Source organism: Nerophis lumbriciformis, linkage group LG11, assembly GCF_033978685.3.
Source record: "Nerophis lumbriciformis linkage group LG11, RoL_Nlum_v2.1, whole genome shotgun sequence".
NCBI lineage: Eukaryota > Metazoa > Chordata > Actinopteri > Syngnathiformes > Syngnathidae > Nerophis > Nerophis lumbriciformis.
This window is the reverse complement of record NC_084558.2, coordinates 4,485,089-4,507,892: the sequence shown is the minus strand read 5'-3', so window position 1 is coordinate 4,507,892 and position 22,804 is coordinate 4,485,089. Positions and strand designations below refer to the sequence as shown.

Below are 22,804 nucleotides of genomic sequence, written 5' to 3'. Positions count from 1 at the left end.
AAATTATTATGATCGACGGTATCGAAAGCAGATCCCACCTTCATCACTGAATATTTATCATGCAGGCATACAAAGATTTTTCGCCATGCATTTTTGTTGACGGACACACTCACGTACACACTCGGGTGTTGGGCGACACACAAGTAAAGAATACAGGATTATGAAAACACAGTCGTTTAAAAAGGAGCGCATCCTGGTGTTTTTGTCACACGACATCCCAACATGGGCAGCACGGTGGGAGAGGGGTTAGTGCGTCTGCCTCACAATACGAAGGTCCTGAGTCGGGGGTGTCAAACTCAAATACAGAGTGGGCCAAAATTTAAAACTGAACCAAGCCGCGGGCCAAGGTTGAAAATATTAACCTTTAAAGTACTCTACGAGCTATCGTCACGTCCGCTTTTCATCCATTCTAACATCGTTCAGACCCAGTCACAAGATATGTGCGGCTTCTGCACGCACACACGAGCGAATGCAAACGCATACTTCATCAACAGCGATACAGGTTACACTGAGGGTGCCAGTATAAAAAACTTCAACACGGTTAGAAATATACGCCACACTGTGAATCCACACCAAACAAGAATGACAAACACATTTCGGGAGAACATCCGCACCGTAACACAACATAAACACAACAGAACAAATACCCAGAATCCTTTGCAGCACTAACTCTCCCAGGACGCTACAAAATCCACCCCCGCTACCCCCCCCCCCACACACACACACACCTTGTAGTGTCCCGGAAGAGTTAGTGCTGCAAAGGGTTCTGGTTTGGTGTGGATTCACAGTGTGGCGTATATTTCTAACAGTGTTAAAGTTTTTTATTCGGCTACCCTCAGTGTAATCTGTATCGCTGTTGATGAAGTATGCGTTGCATTCTAATGTGTGTGCGTGCAGAAGCCGCACATGTTATGTGACTGGGCCGGCACTCGTTGGGCTGGCTGGCTGGCATTTGGAAGACTCCCGGGAGGATCGGTGGGCCAACTTTAGTGTTCATCCATCCATCCATCTTCTTCCGCTTATCCGAGGTCGGGTCGCGGGGGCAGCAGCTTAAGCAGGGAAGCCCAGACTTCCCTCTCCCCAGCCACTTCGTCCAGCTTTTCCTGTGGGACCCCGAGGCGTTCCCAGGCCAGCCGGGAGACATAGTCTTCCCAACGTGTCCTGGGTCTTCCCCGCGGCCTCCTACCGGTGGGACGTGCCCTAAACACCTCCCTAGGGAGGCGTTCGGGTGGCATCCTGACCAGATGCCCGAACCACCTCATCTGGCTCCTCTCCATGTGGAGGAGCAGCGGCTTTACTTTGAGCTCCTCCCGGATGGCAGAGCTTCTCACCCTATCTCTAAGGGAGAGCCACGCCACCCGGCGGAGGAAACTCATTTCGGCCGCTTGTACCCGTGATCTTGTCCTTTCGGTCATAACCCAAAGCTCATGACCATAGGTGAGGATGGGAACGTAGATCGACCGGTAAATTGAGAGCTTTGCCTTCCGGCTCAACTCCTTCTTCACCACAACGGATCGATACAGCGTCCGCATTACTGAAGATGCCGCACCGATCCGCCTGTCGATCTCACGATCCACTCTTCCCCCACTCGTGAACAAGACTCCGAGGTACTTGAACTCCTCCACTTGGGGCAAGATCTCCTCCCCAACCCGGAGATGGCACTCCACCCTTTTCCGGGCGAGAACGATGGACTCGGACTTGGAGGTGCTGATTCTCATCCCAGTCGCTTCACACTCAGCTGCGAACCGATCCAGTGAGAGCTGAAGATCCTGGCCAGATGAAGCCATCAGGACCACATCATCTGCAAAAAGCAGAGACCTAATCCTGCAGCCACCAAACCAGATCCCCTCAACGCCTTGACTGCGCCTAGAAATTCTGTCCATAAAAGTTATGAACAGAATCGGTGACAAAGGGCAGCCTTGGCGGAGTCCAACCCTCACTGGAAACGTGTCCGAAACTTTAGTGTTAATTTGATATTTCCTCAAGGGCCAAGTGAAATTACACGGCGGGCCAGAGTTTGACGCCAATGTCCTGAGTAGTCCTGAGTTCAATCCCGGGCTCGGGATCTTTCTGTGTGGAGTTTGCATGTTCTCCCCGTGACTGCGTGGGTTCCCTCCGGGTACTCCGGCTTCCTCCCACCTCCAAAGACATGCACCCGGGGATAGGTTGATTGGCAACACTAAAATGGCCCTATGGTGTGTGAATGTGAGTGTGAATGTTGTCTGTCTATCTGTGTTGGCCCTGTGATGAGGTGGCGACTTGTCCAGGGTGTACCCCGCCTTCCGCCCGATTGTAGCTGAGATAGGCTCCGCGACCCCGAAGGGAATAAGCGGTAGAAAATGGAAGGATGGATGGCATCCCAACATGTCCTCAAAAAGACAGAAAACACACACACTTACACACACACACACACACACACACACACACACACACACACTATTTGTCATTTAAAGCCAATGACGCTCCTCCGGCAACTTATGACAGCACATTTGGAAGAAAGTAGACAAGAAGAATAGACCATCTTTGGACAGGTTTCCTGTGCACTTAAGATGTGACTTTAAGGTTTTACTACTTACGTATAAAATACTGAACGGTCTAGCTCCATACTATCTTGCTGATTGTGTTGTACCATATGTCCCGGCAAGAAATCTACGTTCAAAGAACTCCGGCTTATTAGTGATTCCCAGAGCCCAAAAAAAGTCTGCGGGCTATAGAGTGTTTTCTATTCGGGCTCCAGTACTATGGAATGCCCTCCCGGTAACAGTTAGAGATCAATCAATCAATCAATCAATCTTTATTTATATAGCCCTAAATCACAAGTGTCTCAAAGGGCTGCACAAGCCACAACGACATCCTCGGTACAAAGCCCACATACGGGCAAGGAAAAACTCACCCCAGTGGGACGTCGATGTGAATGACTATGAGAAACCTTGGAGAGGACCGCATATGTGGGTAACCCCCCCCCCTCTAGGGGAGACCGAAAGCAATGGATGTCGAGTGGGTCTGACATAATATTGTGAGAGTCCAGTCCATAGTGGATCCAACATAATAGTAAGAGTCCAGTCCATAGTGGGGCCAGCAGGACACCATCCCGAGCGGAGACGGGTCAGCAGCGCAGAGATGTTCCCAGCCGATGCACAGGCGAGCGGTCCACCCCGGGTCCCGACTCTGGACAGCCAGCACTTCATCCATGGCCACCGGACCTATGCCCCCCCCCCCCCCTCAAGGAAAAGGGGAGCAGAGGAGAAAAGAAAAGAAACGGCAGATCAACTGGTCTAACAGGGGGGCTATTTAAAGGCTAGAGTATACAAATGAGTTTTAAGATGGGACTTAAATGCTTCTACTGAGGTAGCATCTCTAATTGTTACCGGGAGGGCATTCCATAGTACTGGAGCCCGAATAGAAAACGCTCTATAGCCCGCAGACTTTTTTTGGGCTCTGGGAATCACTAATAAGCCGGAGTTCTTTGAACGCAGATTTCTTGCCGGGACATATGGTACAATGCAATCGACAAGATAGGACGGAGCTAGACCGTGTAGTATTTTATACGTAAGTAGTAAAACCTTAAAGTCACATCTTAAGTGCACAGGAAGCCAGTGCAGGTGAGCCAGTATAGGCGTAATATGATCAAACTTTCTTGTTCTTGTCAAAAGTCTAGCAGCCGCATTTTGTACCAACTGTAATTTTTTAATGCTAGACATAGGGAGACCCGAAAATAATACGTTACAGTAGTCGAGACGAGACGTAACGAACGCATGAATAATGATCTCAGCGTCGCTAGTGGATAAAATAGAACGAATTTTAGCGATATTACGGAGATGAAAGAAGGCCGTTTTAGTAACACCCTTAATGTGTGATGCTACCTCAGTAGAAGCATTTAAGTCCCATCTTAAAATTCATTTATATACTCTAGCCTTTAAATAGACCCCCCTTTTTAGACCAGATGATCTGCCGTCTCTTTTCTGCTCTGCCCGCCTCTCCTGCGTGGAGAGGTTATTAGGTGACCACATATTTAGCGTTAGCTGTTCAAAGTCGGGACCCGGGGTGGACCACTCATCTGTGCATCAGTCGGGGACGTCTCTGCGCTGCTGACTTGTCTCCACTCAAGATGATCCCCTGCTGGCCCCACTATGGACTGGACTCTCATATTATTAACTAGATCCACTCGACGTCCATTGCACCGGTCGCCCAGGGGAGGTGCCCACATCTGCGGTCCCCTCCAAGGTTTCTCATTATGTCCCATTGGGTTGAGTTTTTTCTTGCCCTGATGTGGGATCTGAGCCGAGGATGTCGTTGTGGCTTGTGCAGCCCTTTGAGACACTTGTGATTAAGGGCTATGTAAATAAACTTTGATTGATTGACTTTTCCCAAAAAACTATTGTCAAACCCAGCTCACTCCTCTCCAAAACGTCTTTAATACAAAGACCTATACTTCCTGTGTCCCGCGTGATCTCTAATTTGACATTTGATTATAGTCACTTCATTTCTGGTTGTGTTTCCTTGTTTGATGTTTATTTCCTGTCAGCCCTGGCATTTTTGTTCCATTTCCTGCATGTCTCCCTGAGCGCTCATTTTTCTCACCTGTTCCAGTTGCCAATCAGATGGCTATTTATGCCTGTTCTTCAGTGCTCGAGGATTGCTTATTGTTTGAAAAACCTTTATATGCATGACTGCTTCCTTCTTGTTTAAATATATTAAAAGGCTCTTACCTTCACATCGATCTCCTGGTTCCTGCATCTTCGGGTCACAACGACTGCAGCCATGCGAGTTCGCAACATAATCCTCGAGCCAGATCGTGACCTCGCGGAAACCCCTGTCGGCGTCGTGCAGCCGATGTTCTGGACCGCACAATTGCTGGAGGACATGAAAGCCAGGTTTGTGCGGTACCAACCCACAACAGGCTCCTTCCTTCTCCCTCCGACTCGGCCGCCGTTTCTGGCTCTCCGCCCGGCTCGGCCATCATCTTCTGCGCTCCGCCCGACTCGCCCACCCCGTTCCTGCACCATAACGACCTCCGGTTCCTGCACCATATCGACCTCCGTTTACTGCACCGCGTTAACCACCGGTTCATGCATGTTGGGGTCAAAACTACTGCAACCATGCGAGGTCCCAACATAATCCTCGAGCACTGAGGAACAGGCGAGCCTGGTATAAATAGCCTCCAAATTGGCAACTGCAACCAGGTGTGCCCGGCTGCCAATCAGGGAGGGACAGGTGAGGAAAACGAGCGCTCAGGTAGACATGCAGGAAATGAAAAACAAAAATACGAGCGCCGACAGGAAATAAACATCAAAAGGAAACCCAACCGGAGATGAAGTGACAGATCGTCACAGAGTCTTTAATTCTGGCAAAAACACCAAGGAATCGTGCAGCAGGGAAACACACAGGAAAACTGTGCAAGTCAGCAAATAAATACAAAGCATTGACAAACGACCTGTCGGAAGCGCAACCAGGAGCAGGTGTGCTCAGATTGCCAAATAGGGACAGGTGGGAGACAGTGCACATGCCAGAGGAGTGGTGGAGCCAGACAGGAAGCGGAACTAAAATAAGAGCGCTGAACAGGTACTAAATACGGAAAATAAGGAAAAACAAAAGTGTCCATGAACTTTTGACGATGCTATTATTTATCATTAAAAATAAAATCCCAACAATGATAACATGTCATAAATATTAATATTTGCTAATTTGGCACATTTTCCCAATGAAATACTGGGTAAAAAAAAAGTGTACCACGACTTTTTTCCCAATACACACACACTTGGTACAGTAGGAAAGGGATTCATATGAGGGTGGAGGGGTGGCGGTTTTGGTGGGGGGGTGTTAATCATTTTGCAATGCAGTCTGCTGAAAATGACGGAAAGCGCCACGCTACATAGCAACTGATGAAAAAGTTGGAATGGCCACAAAATACATTTTAAGATACTCAACTCTCTCCTGCCATCTGGTGGCTAACGTGGATAGTGCACCCCCCCTAACTCGACACGTTTCACGTGTCAGGTAAACCGAGACGAATGGGGCCGTACGAATCCCCTTCCTTCTGTATGTTTACATGCACAAAAAAACTAATTATTGCATGGATTTGGTTGAATTTTTTTTTTTAAAACACACGTAAAAAGTACAAAGTATTTGACTTTTTAAAGATGGGATCAACGTATTGAAAAACACATCTTAATAAACCCCCCCCGCCCCCAATAATTTGGTTTTGTTTACAAAAATGTGCCAACAAAATAAATAAAAAGTGGCCCCAATATGAATCAGATATAATGAAATGTGTCAAGTTTTCCTTTACTTCAGAGTGTAAAGTAGAGATGATCTGCATCACCTACAGTAGGATTATCACCAGTGGAGAGTACACATCATAATAATTAGGAATGTCTCCAACATTTTTAGCCTCCGATCCAGATCTGGTATTTTGGCATATTTTGGGTCCCGATCCAACACTTTAACATTACACCATAAAACTAAAAATGTGTGAGAGAAGTAAACATAATAACACATCTCATTACATTTAGAAGTGGTAGTATTGTTGTTAATCAGATGATGTTTTAAATGTGTGTTATTGAACGCTACCTACATTTTTTTTTAACAAAATAAAAAAACAAAAACTACTATTGGCTCCTGTAGTGGCGTGGCTCGGTTGGTAGAGCAGCCGTGCCAGCAACTTGAGGGTTCTAGGTTCAATAACCTCTTCTGGAATCCTTTACCCACCTGCTCCCAGTGCCACCCATACTGCTTTAAACGTAACTTAGGTCATGGGTTTCACTATGTAAAGAGCTTTAAGTCACTAGAGAAAAGCGCTATATAAATATAATTCACTATTTATATTATTTGGGTTTCCCCTTCAAAGACTTCCTGTATCAGAGACTTACTCCTGGAGTGTATATATATATATATATATATATATATATGTATGTGTGGGAAAAAAAATCACAAGACTATTTCATCTCTACAGGCCTGTTTCATGAGGGGGGGTACCCTCAATCATCAGGAGATTTTAATGGGAGCATTCGCATACCATGGTTTATATAGGGCACAGAGTGGGTGGGTACAGGCTGGCTTAGGGGCGTGGTGATTGGCTCATGTGCTACCTAGGAGGTGTTTCCGTCTATGGCGGCATGCTGTGACAATTTCGCTGCGCTTGTTGATGGATGACAGGTCTGGACGGTAAATAATAAACAGTTTCTCTTTCAAGCATAGGTTGCATCTTTTATTACCACTATTGTAAGGTGTGCTGGATGCAAGAATTTGCCATGTTATTGAATATTCAACATTATTGTCTTTGAGGTCCCAAATGTGTTTGCTGAGTTCTGTGGTATTTCGCAGGTTTTTGTTCCTGAAAGAAGCCTTGTGATTGTTCCATCTGGTTTTGAATTCTCCCTCGGTTAATCCTACATATGTGTCGGATGTGTTAATGTCCTTGCGTATTACCTTAGATTGGTAGACAACTGATGTTCAGCAAACACATTTGGGACCTCAAAGACAATAATGTTGAATAGTGGTAATAAAAGATGCAACCTATGCTTGAAAGAGAAACTGTTTATTATTTACCGTCCAGACCTGTCATCCCTCAACAAGCGCAGCGAAATTGTAACAACATGCCGCCATAGACGGAAACACCTCCTAGGTAACACATGAGCCAATCACCACGCCCCTAGGCCAGCCTGTACCCACCCACTCTGTGCCCTATATAAACCATGGTATGCGAATGCTCCCATTAAAATCTCCTGACGATTGAGGGTACCCCCCCTCATGAAACAGGCCTGTAGAGATGAAATAGTCTTGTGATTTTTTTCCCCACACATACATATATTGCGCTCTACTACGGTATCGAGCACTATTTTTTGGATAACCTTATTAAGACATATATATATATATATATATATATATATATTTATATTCTTCACTGTTACAAGGCAACCATAACAGCCATAACTGTGGCCCTCAATGAAAATGTAGGCGTTTTATATTGTGAATAAAAAAAGCATCTAATTATCAAATAATTGTATGACATAATACAAGTTTAAAAAAAAAAATACAATAATAAAGGAAAATTAATACAACTCCTTCAACAATACTGAATGAATTTGATGACCAACGATCCTGTAACCCTAACCCTAACCCCTAACCCTAACCCTAACCCCTAACCCTAACCCCTAACCCTAACCCTAACCCCTAACCCTAACCCCAACCCTAACCCTAACCCTAACCCTAACCCTAACCCCTAACCCTAACCCTAACCCTGTAACGATCAAACAATATTAAGCTTATTCATTTACACACCAGTTTACCTTCAGGTGGAGGCTGGCAGGTGAGCCTGATTGCAGGTGCAATTTCTCATCCTGTAGATGAGAAGGAAAATTATGACATTTTTACACTGAAACCAACAGATGAGCCAGAGCTTGTCTTCCTGTCACTCACACACACCTGAGAAAAAGCAGCCACGACACAGAAACCTGCTTTTTTTTTTTTGATTTTGGGATACTTTCCAAAGCAAAACAAATCATTAACCAGGACACAAAACACAGCTCATTAACTAATAATTTATTTCTTAGATGGAAAAAGTCAGTGGTTCATTGCCTCAAGGGTGAACATGTACAAGCAAGATATAGAAGTGAGGAGCAGGGAGCACCAGAACGGTACTTGATGATTGATCAAGTTCTACCAATGGACCCATCAGTCCTGTGTCACACCTTTCATCTTTTGTACGCCGCCAGTCTTTTACAAAAAGGGCGGCTGTCGTCTTTAAAAAAAAAAAAAAAAAAAGTACTACATTCTGTCTCCAGTCGCATGTGTTTCTGATTCCCCGGGCTTCGCTTGTATGCCGGCCCGCACGTCATGCGGTGACGCAGCAGCGAGGCGTGCATATTTACAGCGTGGACACGTCGACGTGGGACGACGAGATCTCTATCGAACGCTACGTGTGTTGCATCACACAAGGACTTTGTCAAGTATTCTGACCGTTTATGTGCGTGCTTTAATTGCACACACCTGGGAGTGCTGTAAAAAGACACAGAGGAAGAAGGAAAGGAAATGTTATGTTCTGGCTTCTATTGCCAAGTTTTGGGCCTTTGAAAGAAACATGGACATCCCAAGAGACCCCCCCCCCCCCCCCCCCATTGCCAGAAATAAAAAAAAATAAAAAAATCTAAACATTTGGCTCTTAGTCTTTATCGCACTTCATCATTCAGGTTGGGTCTTGAGGTCCGAAAAGTGTGATGATAACCACAGAATACAGAATGGAATATGAGCAACATAGGACTCATTTTATATATGAAACGCAGGTCATGTTGAGCAAGTCAGAGATTTTCTTCCCGTCACTCGCACACACAAGTCCAGACCCCAGGCTAAATTGGGGAAGGATTTTACTTTGAGGGCCCCTCTCACATTATTAACATTTTTCATGAACTTGAATAAAATGTTATGCATGTTTTCTCCTAAAACTAGGATTGTCCAGCACTGACACTGTGCACCATGCGAGACAAGAACAGTTTTTTAAGAGAGATTTGCCATTATAGTCTTATCAATGATGGAGCATGAAGGGGCTAGGAATATGGTAACATTTCATAAGAGCCCTGTCATTCATTCATTAGCATTTTACATGGCACTTCTTTACACAAAACGGGGCCCCCACGGATCATGGGGGGGGGAAGGGGCGAACCTGCACACACACCACTGAGGCGGAGTTCCGATGCTCTGTGGCCTTCTTAAATTTACCACCTGATAACAAAAAAAAATGCCTTTGAATTTATAAAAAAAATATATTCAGTATAGTCCCTAAAACGGGTCTTGAAAAGAGGTGTTGTCTTATTTTCAGGTCAATACCGATTGATTGTACCAGGGGATGCTAACGTAGCATGTGGCTAATGACTGGTATGGAAATAACCAAAGAAGCTTGCAACTAGGGATGAGTACCTTTTACATTTGAACCGATACGGTACCAATTCCTGGTACCTGGGAAGTGATACCGGTGCTCGATAGTACCAATTTTCGACACTTTCGTGTGTGGGCAAGGGTTATTAAATGTTAATTTGTTTAATAATCCATTTTCTACCGCTTGTCCCGTTTGGGGTGGCGGCGGGTGCTGGAGCCTATCTCAGCTGCATTCAGGCGGAAGGCGGGGTACACCCTGGACAAGTCGCCATCTCATCACAGGGCCAACACAGATAGACAGACAACATTCACACTAGGGCCAATTTAGTTTAAAATCTAATTTTTTTAAGTGAGTTGATGATAACTGTGTTGTCCAGTTGTTGTATCTTGTTTTCTTACAACATTTCTGTGTCTCATTTGCATGTATTATTTAGTACTTTGCATGGAGTTGCAATTCCAAGACATTAGATGGCACTAGTGTATTGACTACGGTATTTTGCCGAGTCAGGGAGTAGTCTTTGCCTTCCAGCTGAATCAGTCTTTTGACGTGCCCTAAAATGTGCTTATACTGTAGGTATTGTATTCATTACACACCAGCTGTTTGACTGTAACGTGCATTTTAGTTGTCGTTTTCATTACCTAATTCAAAGGTGTTGAAATTGCCATGTAAAATCTCTAATGCTAATCTGTAGCATATCTATGGCAAATCCAATGTTAATTAGCATCAAGCTAGCGCATTTTGAAAAGTGTAGCCTTACTTTACGTTTAAGCGTTTTCTATCAGGCATACTTGCAGCTTTAAATCGATACCTGGTAGTACCAACAAAATTCGGCCAGTACTTATTAAAGTACCAAATTGTGTACCCATCCCTTTAAAAAAAAAAAAAAAAAGTACTTACTATCTGCTTATATTTTTTTAATTTTATTTCTGATTATTATTATTGCTAATTTATTATTACTATCATTATTTATTTTTTCTTTATTTAATTGATTGATCTGTAAATATTATTTTGTTTTTTTGCTGTTTCTTTCTTTTGGGGGGGGGGGGGGGGGTGGCATCGGTGGGATATGAACAAAAAACATTTTGACATTTAGGGCAGACAACAGATATATGATGTATGTAAATATGATGTAATGGATTGGAATGTCTGACGCTGGATGTCAAAAATTAAATGAAAAAAAAAAAGAAATTGCCATGTAAAATCTCTAATGCTAACAAATCCCATATTAATTAGCATTGAGCTAGCACATTTTGAAAAGTGTAGCCTTACTGTACGTTCAAGCGTTTTCTATCAGGCATACTTGCAGCTTTAAATAGATACCCGGTAGTACCAACAAAATTCGGCGAGTACTCATTAAGTACCAAATTAAAAAAAAAAAAAAATACTATTTAATATCTGCTTATATTTTTTTATTTTATTTCTGATCATTATTATTATTGTTAATTTATTAATACTATTATTATTATTATTTCTTTTTTCTTTATTTTAATTGATTTATCTGTAAATATTATTTTGTTTTCTTGCTGTTTCTTTCTTGGGGGGTGGGGGGGGGGGGTGGCATTGTTGGGATATAATGGCATCGTTGGGATATAAACAAAAAATATTTTGACATTTAGGGCAGACAACAGATATATGATGTATGTAAATATTATGTAATGGATAGGAATGTCTGATGCTGGATGTCAAAAATTAAATGAAAAAAAAAAGAAATCGCCATGTAAAATCTCCAATGCTAATCTGTAGCAGGTCTACAGCAAATCCCATATTAATTAGCATTGAGCTAGCACATTTTGAAAAGTGTAGCCTTACTTTACGTTTAAGCGTTTTCTATCAGGCATATGTGCAGCTTTAAATCGATACCTGGTAGTACCAACAAAATTCGGCGAGTCCTCATTAAAGTACCAAATTATGTACCCATCCCTTTAAAAAAAAAAAAAAAAAAAAAATATATATATATATATATATATATATATATATATATATATATATATATATATATATATATATATATATATATATATATATATATAATTTACTATCTGCTTATATTTTTTTTTATTTTATTTCTGATTATTATTATTGTTAATTTATTATTACTATTATTGTTATTTATTTTTTATTTATTTAATTGATTTATCTGTAAATATTTTGTTTTCTTGCTGTTTCTTTCTTTTGGGGGTGGGGGTTGGCATCATTGGGATATAAACAAAAAAATATTTTGACATTTAGAGCAGACAACATATGTATGATGTATGTAAATATGATGTAATGGATAGGAATGTCTGATGCTGGATGTCAAAAATTAAATGAAAAAAAAAAGAAATCGCCATGTAAAATTGCTAATGCTAATCTGTAGCATGTCTACAGCAAATCCCATATTAATTAGCATTGAGCTAGCACATTTTGAAAAGTTTTGCCTCATTGTACGTTTAAGCGTTTTCTATCAGGCATACTTGCAGCTTTAAATCGATACACGGTAGTACCAACAAAATTCGGCCAGTACTAATTTGTCCCTTTAAAAAAATATATATATTATTTATTATCTGCTTATATTCTTTTATTTTATTTGTGATTATTATTATTATTAATTTATTATTACTACTATTATTATTATTATTATTTTTTCTTTATTTAATTGATTTATCTGTAAATATTTTGTTTTCTTGCTGTTTCTTTCTTTTGGGGGGGGGTGTCATCGTTGGGACATAAACAAAAAAATATTTTGACATTTAGGGCAGACAAAAGATATATGATGTATGTAAATATAATGTAATGGATAGGACTGTCTGATGCTGGATGTCAAAAATTTAATGAAAAAAAAGAAATTGCCATGTAAAATCTCTAATGCTAATCCGTAGCATGTCTACAGCAAATCCCATATTAATTAGCATTGAGCTAGCACATTTTGAAAAGTGTAGCCTCACTGTACGTTTAAGCGTTTTCTATCAGGCATACTTGCAGCTCTAAATCGATACAAAATTTGGCGAGTACTCATTAAAGTACCAAATGATGTACCCATCCCTACTTGCAACAGACCATTTCCAGTTCCCTCTCCATTATTGGCCAGTCTTCTGTCCATTTTACTATATTTTTGTAGTTTTCCAATGCACTATACATGATGTCCTATTGGGAAACATTGATTTGGAAAGAGAACACCTCGGCTTGGGAGGTTCCACAGTAGTAGATGCTGTCAAAGCATCGGTTGTTGCTCCAAACGTATTTTGGTTAGGGTTATTTTTGGAGGCGTGACATGGACATTCTTAGGGCTAACTCACACGATCCACACATTTGAGTGAGTTCTTCACAGTTGGACATACATTCTTGAAAGACCTGTCACATATCTAAAACACTCCATACACAACATGAGGGGGCGTGGGGCTGGGTTCTTGGCTTGGGAGAGACACTCTTGGAGAAAGGACAAACCAAACTCGCAGCCAAACAGCTGCTAACGCGCATGACGTGGCTGTCAGCGCGCTCGCTATCTGGACGCCGGCTACCCCTCCAATTCGTGTTTATCTTGAGAGCCTTGACTTCCATAGTCGTCTTAATCACATTGAAACCCCCGACTATGGTCATTTGGCAAAGGATGAGAGGGCGAGATACGTCTTGAGGGTTGCGGCGCTAACCGCAAGCATGCAAACAGAAAGCACACGAGGGATGAAACGCGATACCGCCATGTCATAATACAGAACACTCGCCGAAAAACTTTCCAGTCTAAATAGTCCGGTTGTTTAGTTGCGTCTAGGACATGACACGGGGAATCATCCGGAGGAGAGAAAGAAGAGGAGCTTGCATGAGTCCAGCATGGAGGCAGCAGCAGTTTGTTGTGGAAAATTCCCAGCTGAGACAAGAGGAGAGTCAAAGGTTCCTGCTAATCCTCCGTCACAAAAAATGAGCAGCAAATAAACATTTCTCAAGTGGTCCGGCTGATTATAAAAAAAAAAAAAAAAAAAAAAAAAATGGCGGAGATCCCGCCGTCAGGACTGGAGTTCTGGTTCGTCTCAAAATCCTTTCTGAAGAACTGGGTGGGTCGTAAACGGAGCGGATGGTTCCAAAGGCAAGGTCTGCTTGTGTCTCCACTTGGTACCCTTTTTAATGGTCCCTTTTCAAGGCAAACCAATAGGACAGGAAAGACAAATAGAAAAGGACAATAATTATACAATATACACAAAATGTGGTCCTTAAACAGGTACTGTAGGGTACATGCAGTCTTGGTAATGTGCGGCGGTCCCGTGATGGAAAAACAACAAAAGGCGGCGGGGTCGGGGGGGCCCCATCATGCTTTGCCGCATTTCCCCTTCTTCTCCTTGCGCTGGAACTTCCTCAGTCGTCTCGTCCAAACGTCCCGCCACTGGATCACCAAGCTGTTCTTATCGGCCAGGAGACCCACCCGTTCCGTCCCGTAGTTGGAGGTGCCCCCGCCGGGCCCCACTCCGGGCCCCGCTCCTCCCGTGCCGTCGCTGCCACCCATGACCAGGAAGCGCTTGCTCATCTGGATCTTGGGACACTTGCAGGCCAGGTCCTTCATGTGCACCCACAAGATGTTGTCCCCGCGCTTCAGGGGCTCGCCGCGGCTCTTGTACACAGACATGACGTTGACCGAAAACTTGGCCCAGTCGCCGACCGTCTCCATGTCCAGCACGTTGACTTGGACCGCTGAGGACATGCAGGAAGACATGTCAGCCATCCCACATGCATACTTCTACAAAACCCAAAACCAGTGAAGTTGGCACGTTGTGTAAATGGTAAATAAAAACAGAATACAATAATTTGCAAATCCTTTTCAACTTTTATTCAATTGAATAGACTGCAAAGACAAGGTATTTAATGTTCGAACTGAGAAACAACTTTTTTTTTTTTTGCAAATAATCATTACCGTATTTTCCGCACTATAAGGCGCACCGGATTATTAGCCGCACCTTCAATGAATGGCATATTTCATAACTTTGTCCACCAATAAGCCGCCCCGGACTATAAGCCGCGCCTACGCTGCGCTAAAGGGAATGTCAAAAAAACAGTCAGATAGGTCAGTCAAACTTTAATAATATATTAAAAACCAGCGTTCTAACAACTCTGTTCACTCCCAAAATGTACGCAAATGTGCAATCACAAACATAGTAAAATTCAAAATAGTGCAGAGCAATAGCAACATAATGTTGCTCGAACGTTAATGTCACAACACACAAAATAAACATAGCGCTCACTTTCTGAAGTTATTCTTCATTCGTAAATCCTTCGTCTTCGGTGTCCGAAGTGAAAAGTTGGGCAAATTTACGATCCACTGGCAGATGTTGGCGTCGTCTGGCGCTGCCTCCTCGTCTTAGTGAAGGTGTGTTCGCCTTCTGTCATCCATTGTTCCCACGCAGTTAGCAGTCTAGCTTCGAATGCCCTGTTGACACCAATATCTAGCGGCTGGAGGTCTTTTGTCAATCCACCCGGAATGACGGCGAGTATTGAATTAAGCGCGTAAGCGTGTCTCAATGTGATGTTATGAGCTAGCAAATATAACAACTACACTACCCAGCATGCAACGATAGTGACGAGCATGCGCGGTAGCCCTGAGAAGCGTTGTATGCTGGCAGTTAGAATGTGGTTATGAGCACGCTGTGAGTAAACGTTGAGAACTCAGTTAACACGCCTCGTCTGCATTATTTATAATTAGACAGACAACACACTTAATAGGAGCCATTTTGGGGTCTTTACATAAACACACAAATGGAAATGAAACGTCACATATCCCAGCATGCACCGCGCGCTTCTTCGTCATCCACTGTTCCCACGCAGTTAGCAGTCTAGCTTCGAATGCCCTGTTGACACCAATATCTAGCGGCTGGAGGTCTTTTGTCAATCCACCCGGAATGACGGCGAGTATTGAATTAAGCGCGTAAGCGTGTCTCTTAATGTGCTGTTATGAGCTAGCAAATATAACAACTACACTACCCAGCATGCAACGATAGTTACGAGCATGCGCGGTAGCCCTGAGAAGCGTTGTTGTATGCTGGCAGTTAGAATGTGGTTATGAGCACGCTGTGAGTAAACGTTGAGAACTCAGTTAACACGCCTCGTCTGCATTATTTATAATTAGACAGACAACACACTTAATAGGAGCCATTTTGGGGTCTTTACATAAACACACAAATGGAAATGAAACGTCACATATCCCAGCATGCACCGCGCGCTTCTTCTACGGGGAAAAAAGATGGCGGCTGTTTACCGTAGTTGCGAGACCTAAACTTTATGAAAATGAATCTTAATATTTATCCATATATAAAGCGCACCGGGTTATAAGGCGCACTGTCAGCTTTTGAGAAAATTTGTGGTTTTTAGGTGCGCCTTATAGTGCGGAAAATACGGTAAATTAGAATTTACTGGCAGATACACATTGCAAACAAGTTGGCACAGGGGCATTTTTACCACTATGTTACATGGCCTTTCCTTTTAACAACACTCAGTAAACGTTTGGGAACTGAAGAGACCATTTGTTGAAGCTTTCAGGTGGAATTCTTTCCCATTCTTGCTTGATGTAAAGCTTAAGTTGTTCAACAGTCCGAGATCATCGTTGTGGTATTTTAGGCTTCATAATGCGCCACACATTTTCAATGAGAGACAGGTCTGGACTACAGGCAGGCCGGTCTAGTGCCCGCACTCTTTTACTATGAAGCCACACTGTTGTAACACGTGGCTTGGCATTGTCGTGCTGAAATAAGCAGGGGCGTCAATGAAAAAGACGTTGTTTGGATGGCAAAATATGTTGCTGATAAATGGCTTTCGCCTTGCATAGTAGAGTTTTAACTTGCACTTACAGATGTAGCGACAAACTGTAGTTACTGACAGTGGTTTTCTGAAGTCTTCCTGAGCCCATGTGGTGATATCCTTTACACACTGATGTCGGTTTTGGATGCAGGGATCGAAGGTCACTGGCATTCAATGTTGGTTTTCAGCCTTGCTGCTTACGTGCAGTGATTGCTCCAGATTCTCTGAACCTTTTGATGATATTACGGACCGTAGATGGTGAAAATCCCTAAATTCCTTGCAATAGCTCGTTGAGAAATGTTGTTTTTAAACAATTTGCTCACGCATTTGTTCACAAAGGGGTGACCCTCGCCCCATCCTTGTTTGTGATTGACTGAGCAGTTCATGGAAGCTGTTTTTATACCCAATCATGGCACCCACCTGTTCCCAATCAGCCTGTTCACCTGATGAGCATTCCTCAACTTTCTCAGTCTTTTTTGCGAATCATTGTATTTTGTTTTTATTTACGATTTACACAACGTGCCAACTTCACTGGTTTTGAGTTTTTTACATTGTTAATAATAAAAACACTTACCATAATCCTTTTTGCAATACTTCTTCATGTTGATCTTCAGGTTGCCCTTCACTGGTTTGCAGTACGACTCACAGTCTGTAAAAACATGAATACATTTACCTCAGTTTATAATATCAGTTAATATTGGCAGAAAAATAAGATAGCAGGCTATATCTGTAACATTTTTTGTTGTTGTTGTTTTTTGCAATAAATATATGGAATAAGGTCTTGCCTGGATTATGCCTGAAAAGTTGAACAACCCTTCCCGTGTACCCCGGGAAGTCCTGTGGGGAGTGCTCAGAGAGTATGGGGTAACGGACTGTCTTATTGTGGCAGTTCGCTCCCTGTATAATCAGTGCCAGAGCTTGGTCCGCATTGCCGGCAGTAAGTCGGACACGTTTCCAGTGAGGGTTGGACTCCGCCAAGGCTGCCCTTTGTCACCGATTCTGTTCATAACCTTTATGGACAGAATTTCTAGACGCAGTCAGGGCGTTGAGGGGATCTGGTTTGGTGGCTGCAGGATTAGGTCTCTGCTATTTGCAGATGATGTGGTCCTGATGGCTTCCTCTGGCCAAGATCTTCAGCTCTCGCTGGATCGGTTCGCAGCCGAGTGTGAAGCGACTGGGATGGGAATCAGCACCTCCAAGTCCGAGTTCATGGTTCTCTCCCGGAAAAGGGTGGAGTGCCATCTCCGGGTTGGGGAGGAGATCTTGCCCCAAGTGGAGGAGTTCAAGTACCTCGGAGTCTTGTTCACGAGTGGGGGAAGAGTGGATCGTGAGATCGACAGGCGGATCGGTGCGGCATCTTCAGTAATGCGGACGCTGTATCGATCCGTTGTGGTGAAGAAGGAGCTGAGCCGGAAGGCAAAGCTCTCGATTTACCGGTCGATCTACGTTCCCATCCTCACCTATGGTCATGAGCTTTGGGTCATGACCGAAAGGACAAGATCACGGGTACAAGCGGCCGAAATGAGTTTCCTCCGCCGAGTGGCGGGGCTCTCCCTTAGAGATAGGGTGAGAAGCTCTGTCATTCGGGGGGAGCTCAAAGTAAAGCCGCTGCTCCTCCACATCGAGAGGAGCCAGATGAGGTGGTTAGGGCATCTGGTCAGGATGCCACCCGAACGCCTCCCTAGGAAGGTGTTTCGGGCACGTCCGACCGGTAGGAGGCCACGGGGAAGACCCAGGACACGCTGGGAAGACTATCTCTCCCGGCTGGCCTGGGAACGCCTCGGGATCCCCCGGGAGGAGCTGGACGAAGTGGCTGGGGAGAGGGAAGTCTGGGCTTCCCTGCTTAAGCTGCTGCCCCCGCGACCCGACCTCGGATAAGCGGAAGAAGATGGATGGATGGATGGAAGTTGAACAACCTTTGAGGTTGTATGATTCAAAAATTGTTGTAAAACACTCCAAATTTTGTAACCCAAGATATCACACCAGAGCTCAGTTAAATGAGCATCAAAGGCTTAAAGGGAAACTGCACGTTTTAAAAATGTTGCCAATTGTTCACAATCATTATGAGAGATAAGAACACACATTTTTTTTTACGATTTTAAAGATGATGAAAAAACACTTGAAAGATGCGGCAAACGGGAGTCACGGTTGTAGCCTTCAAAGCTTCTAAAACAACTTCAAAACCCGCCATCAACGTTTTATACGCACACTGCAGGTCTATATATAAAGTAGTAACAGACACGTTCATAACAATATTTAATATGTACAATATTTACCGTATTTTGATCATTTTATTAATTTCTGGGACTGATTTCTTTCGCGCATTGATTTCTGTTTCCCGAGCAGCGCACGTCTGACTTCTGGCAACAAATGTTTGTTCCTACTTCGGGAATCAAACACGTGTGTGTGTTCTAATCATGGCAGACAACGAAGACGACAATTTTTGGACAAATGAGGATTTATAACCTTATACCTTTGAAGCCAAATATATTGCTGCTCATGGAAGCGAACACAAAGATTGAGACGTTGGAGCAGACTGAAGCCGAGAGAGTTAGATCAAAGCGATTCTGACGCTGTAAATATGGAACCTGAAGCCAAGCTATTTCGACATAAATGGATTGCTTACCCAAAATCAATAAGAAACGTCCCCGGCCAGCTGGACCAGACTAACAACTGTCCATCGAGTGAGTCAATTTAATATCGACCAAGATACACGCGTGGTATTACAACTACAGTACATACACTGTCTGGCTAGCTGTGTACAAATAAAAGATGAAATGTGTGCTAATAATTTACAGATAATGTAATATGATTGCTCATGTTTTTCAGTCAGCAAAAATGTGTGTTGTATCGCAGTGTTGTGCATGAGAAAATCAAATGAGTTTTGTGTAGAAGCTAGCTTATCTCTTGCCGTAGTTAGCTTTTACGGCTAATACCGAAGCACGCCAATGCCTTAGTACGCTAGAAAAAGAGGTTCTCAGTGTTTGCTCTTACAATAATGTCGCTACAGCTTGGTTATTATGAAGGTTATGGAACGTAAATGAAGTATTGTTAACATTTTTTGAATGCATGTTTTAAGTGATTTAAAGGTAGAATTGATTCATCCCATTAGCTGCATTGTTAGCCATCTATAATGAGCCAATTTTTGTATATTAGAATGCAAAAACAACAAAAACCTTTTGTCTTTTTGTCTCTCATAATGATTGTGAGTGATAGGCAAAATTCCCCAAAAAGTGCAGTTCCCCTTTAACGATATTTTGTTATGAAGGGTGTCAACATTTTTTCACGATACGGATATTGCAGCCTTGATTCGACTAAGAATCGATTCTTGATTCAAACCGATTCTAGCAGTATGTTATTTGGTATAAAAATTTGAATAAAACAAAACCTGTCACAGATTACAAAAGCTCCTCTTGGTTGCTAAAATATGAGTGAGTAAGGCACGGGAATGGCATAAAAAAATATATATATTTTAAAAATTTATATTTAAAAAACAAACAAACTGAAAGGCTAAAACAACAACTATTTGATACTTGTTTATATTGACAAATGACATGTTTTAGACTGCAATATTGTTCAATTAAGGTCAATTATACAGTATGTCTAGCCTTGTCCAATTGTGTGCTTAGCTGTTGTGTAGCTGCTAGCTCCTAGTAGCTTCTAGCCTAGCATGTTTACCGTTTGTAAATGACTTCACTAAAGTACAAGAAAGACCAGCCTTGTGTGCTTTTCAGAGGACATTTAGATGTTAATTGGCTGTCCAGCTTTGCACAACTGCTTGTACTGAAGCACTTGTATCGGAGATTTTAGATGCAAGCCGATATAATCCAACTATTAAAAATGTTTTCGTTCATATATCTATATATCTGATATATATATATCGGACTGATATCCCATAGTAATATCGGATCTGGACAACCCCATATTATGATTTCAATTAGGACTACTGTCTTTCTATTGTGCCAATCTTTATATTTGTCCCAAAGATAGGGCTATGTTTTCCCAATTAAAGCATGCAGCAAAATGTAACACATTTTACTGTTTTCTACTGTATTCCTCGATATAATTTATACATGATTTATTATATGAATAAATACTTTGTCATTTTTAATGTCAGATAATGGTGTCAATGGAAAACAGTAGGCGTACGTATATTATAATTCCTAATATGAATATCAGATCGGACATCCCTAGTTTGTATTATTGTTAACTTGTTTACTTATTCTTACACTTTGACGACTTAGGAATGTTAAAGGTTACACACAAATTGACAACTGTTTGACCCTGCAACAAAAAATGTGTGTATTCTTACTCTGCTATGGGAAAAAACGTAAATGTTTTGAAATAGACCAGTGTCCCTGAATGCATCGTGTAACCCACACATACCCAAAGGGCATATTCTCATGAACTTGTTGGACAAGGATGAGACTAATAATTTTTGGGCAAGTCATGCAAAAAAAACAAACCCCGCAGCGATTGTTTGGAATTTCAGTGGTTGACAATATCTATAATCTGTTTCTGCTTATGTCTGGTTACCGAACGGCCAGCATTTCATTTGCAAACTCATTTAAAGAGCACATATTGAATTACACGGAGGAGGATGAGGCTGCCCATGTTGTGTGTAAAAAACAAAAACATTTTGACATTCCCACGCGAACACAACCAGCAGTGCTGTTCGAGGCAGGTGAAACATCGCAGAGGACTCAAAGTGTTAAGTCTGACATGTTTTTATGCGCGTTGACAAAAGACAGAGGCGAGGTAGAAGCGGGTCATGCTTGGATGGTGCGAGTGGGCTCTTGGCTGGCGGCGTCAAGCCTGAGACCACACGTTGGCCAGATACATCTTTAACTCAGTCAGCCTGCTTGTAAATCTACAATGGAAATGGAGGGAAATGATCATCTTAGCAAGCTGAATTGTTTGCTTTTTATCACAAGTTCTGCCTGATCATAACTATGAAAACAGATGAGCACTATCATGGAAAAGCTCCCAGGCAGTAATGGAGCACAAACATAAAAAGGGAATAATAGAAGCATTTTCCATGTTTGAAGTCAGGCGTCTTAAGGGTACACGGAAAGCTGACCTTGCTGCCTGCTAGGAATGTATACGAGCATCAGAGACAGAAAAAACACATGCTGCTAAACTGCACCGGGATTCTTTGTGGTCGCAGTGCTTTCTCAAGGAAAACCCGCCAGTCACGTCGGCTACCAAAGTAAATCAATCAAAAGTGGCCGCACACAAAATGCCCAAATGGCTACGAGAAGAAAATGACCTTCACGAGTTGCATGGGAGGAGAAGACGGATGCGGCAAATGAAGGAGTTTAGGAAGAAGAAAAGGCCAAGAAAGCAATAAAAATGTCCAGGATGTTTGGCGGTGTATCAGGAGATTTTATAAGGCACAGAGAGCACAGACAGGAAAGGGTAGACAAGACCTGCTAAGACTGTAGAGAATCAATCAATCTCATACATTTTCATATTTCCAAAAATTTGCGTTACAGGTGGAATTTTTCAGACGTAATTTCTTTTTAAAGTGTTTAGGATTCTCATCTTTGTTCCTTAACGTGGCAATTAGCTACACGCACAAAATTCCCTGAGTCTCAAAACATAAATTAATCCGACTGTGCGTAAAAATTTAAATTTTGAATACTTACGTTGTATTTTTTATTTATATCTTTGTCCACTAGATCAGTGGTTCTCAAATGGGGGTACGCGTACCCCTGGGGGTACTTGAAGGTATGCCAAGGGGTACATGAGATTTTTTTTTAATGTCTGTCAAAAAGAACTGTGAAAAGAAATGCAACAATGCAATATTCAGTGTTGACAGCTAGATTTTGATGTTAAAGATTTCTTTTTTTGTGAAGCAATGTTTAGAATTAATGAATCCAGATGGATCTCTATTACAATCCCCAAAGAGGGCACTTTAAGTTGATGATTACTTCTATGTTTAGAAATCTTTATTTATAATTGAATCACTTGTTTATTTTTCAATACGTTTTTTTGTTATTTTTATATATTTTTTTCCAAATAGTTCAAGAAAGACCACAACAAATGAGCAATATTTTGCACTGTTATACAATTTAATAAATCAGAAACTGATGACATTGTGCTGTATTTTACTCCTTTATCTCTTTTTTTTCAACCAAAAATGCTTTGCTCTGATTTGGGGGTACTTGAATTAAAAAA

At 42.4% G+C, this 22,804-nt stretch overlaps 1 protein-coding gene across 10 annotated transcripts in view; it reads right to left on the bottom strand.

Annotated features, from left to right (window-relative positions):
• Positions 1-11,926: 11,926 nt before the first annotated feature.
• Positions 11,927-22,804, bottom strand: part of ntn2 (netrin 2) — an 89,344-nt gene continuing 78,466 nt past the window's right edge. For all 10 annotated transcript variants that reach the window (XM_072914060.1, XM_061967680.1, XM_072914061.1 and 7 more), the window contains 2 exons: positions 17,199-17,273; positions 11,927-14,527 (listed from right to left, as the gene is read on the bottom strand). In XM_072914060.1, coding sequence (XP_072770161.1) covers positions 14,148-14,527; positions 17,199-17,273 — 455 coding nt within the window. In that variant the 3' untranslated portion in view covers positions 11,927-14,147. The remainder of the gene's footprint in view (positions 14,528-17,198; positions 17,274-22,804) is intronic.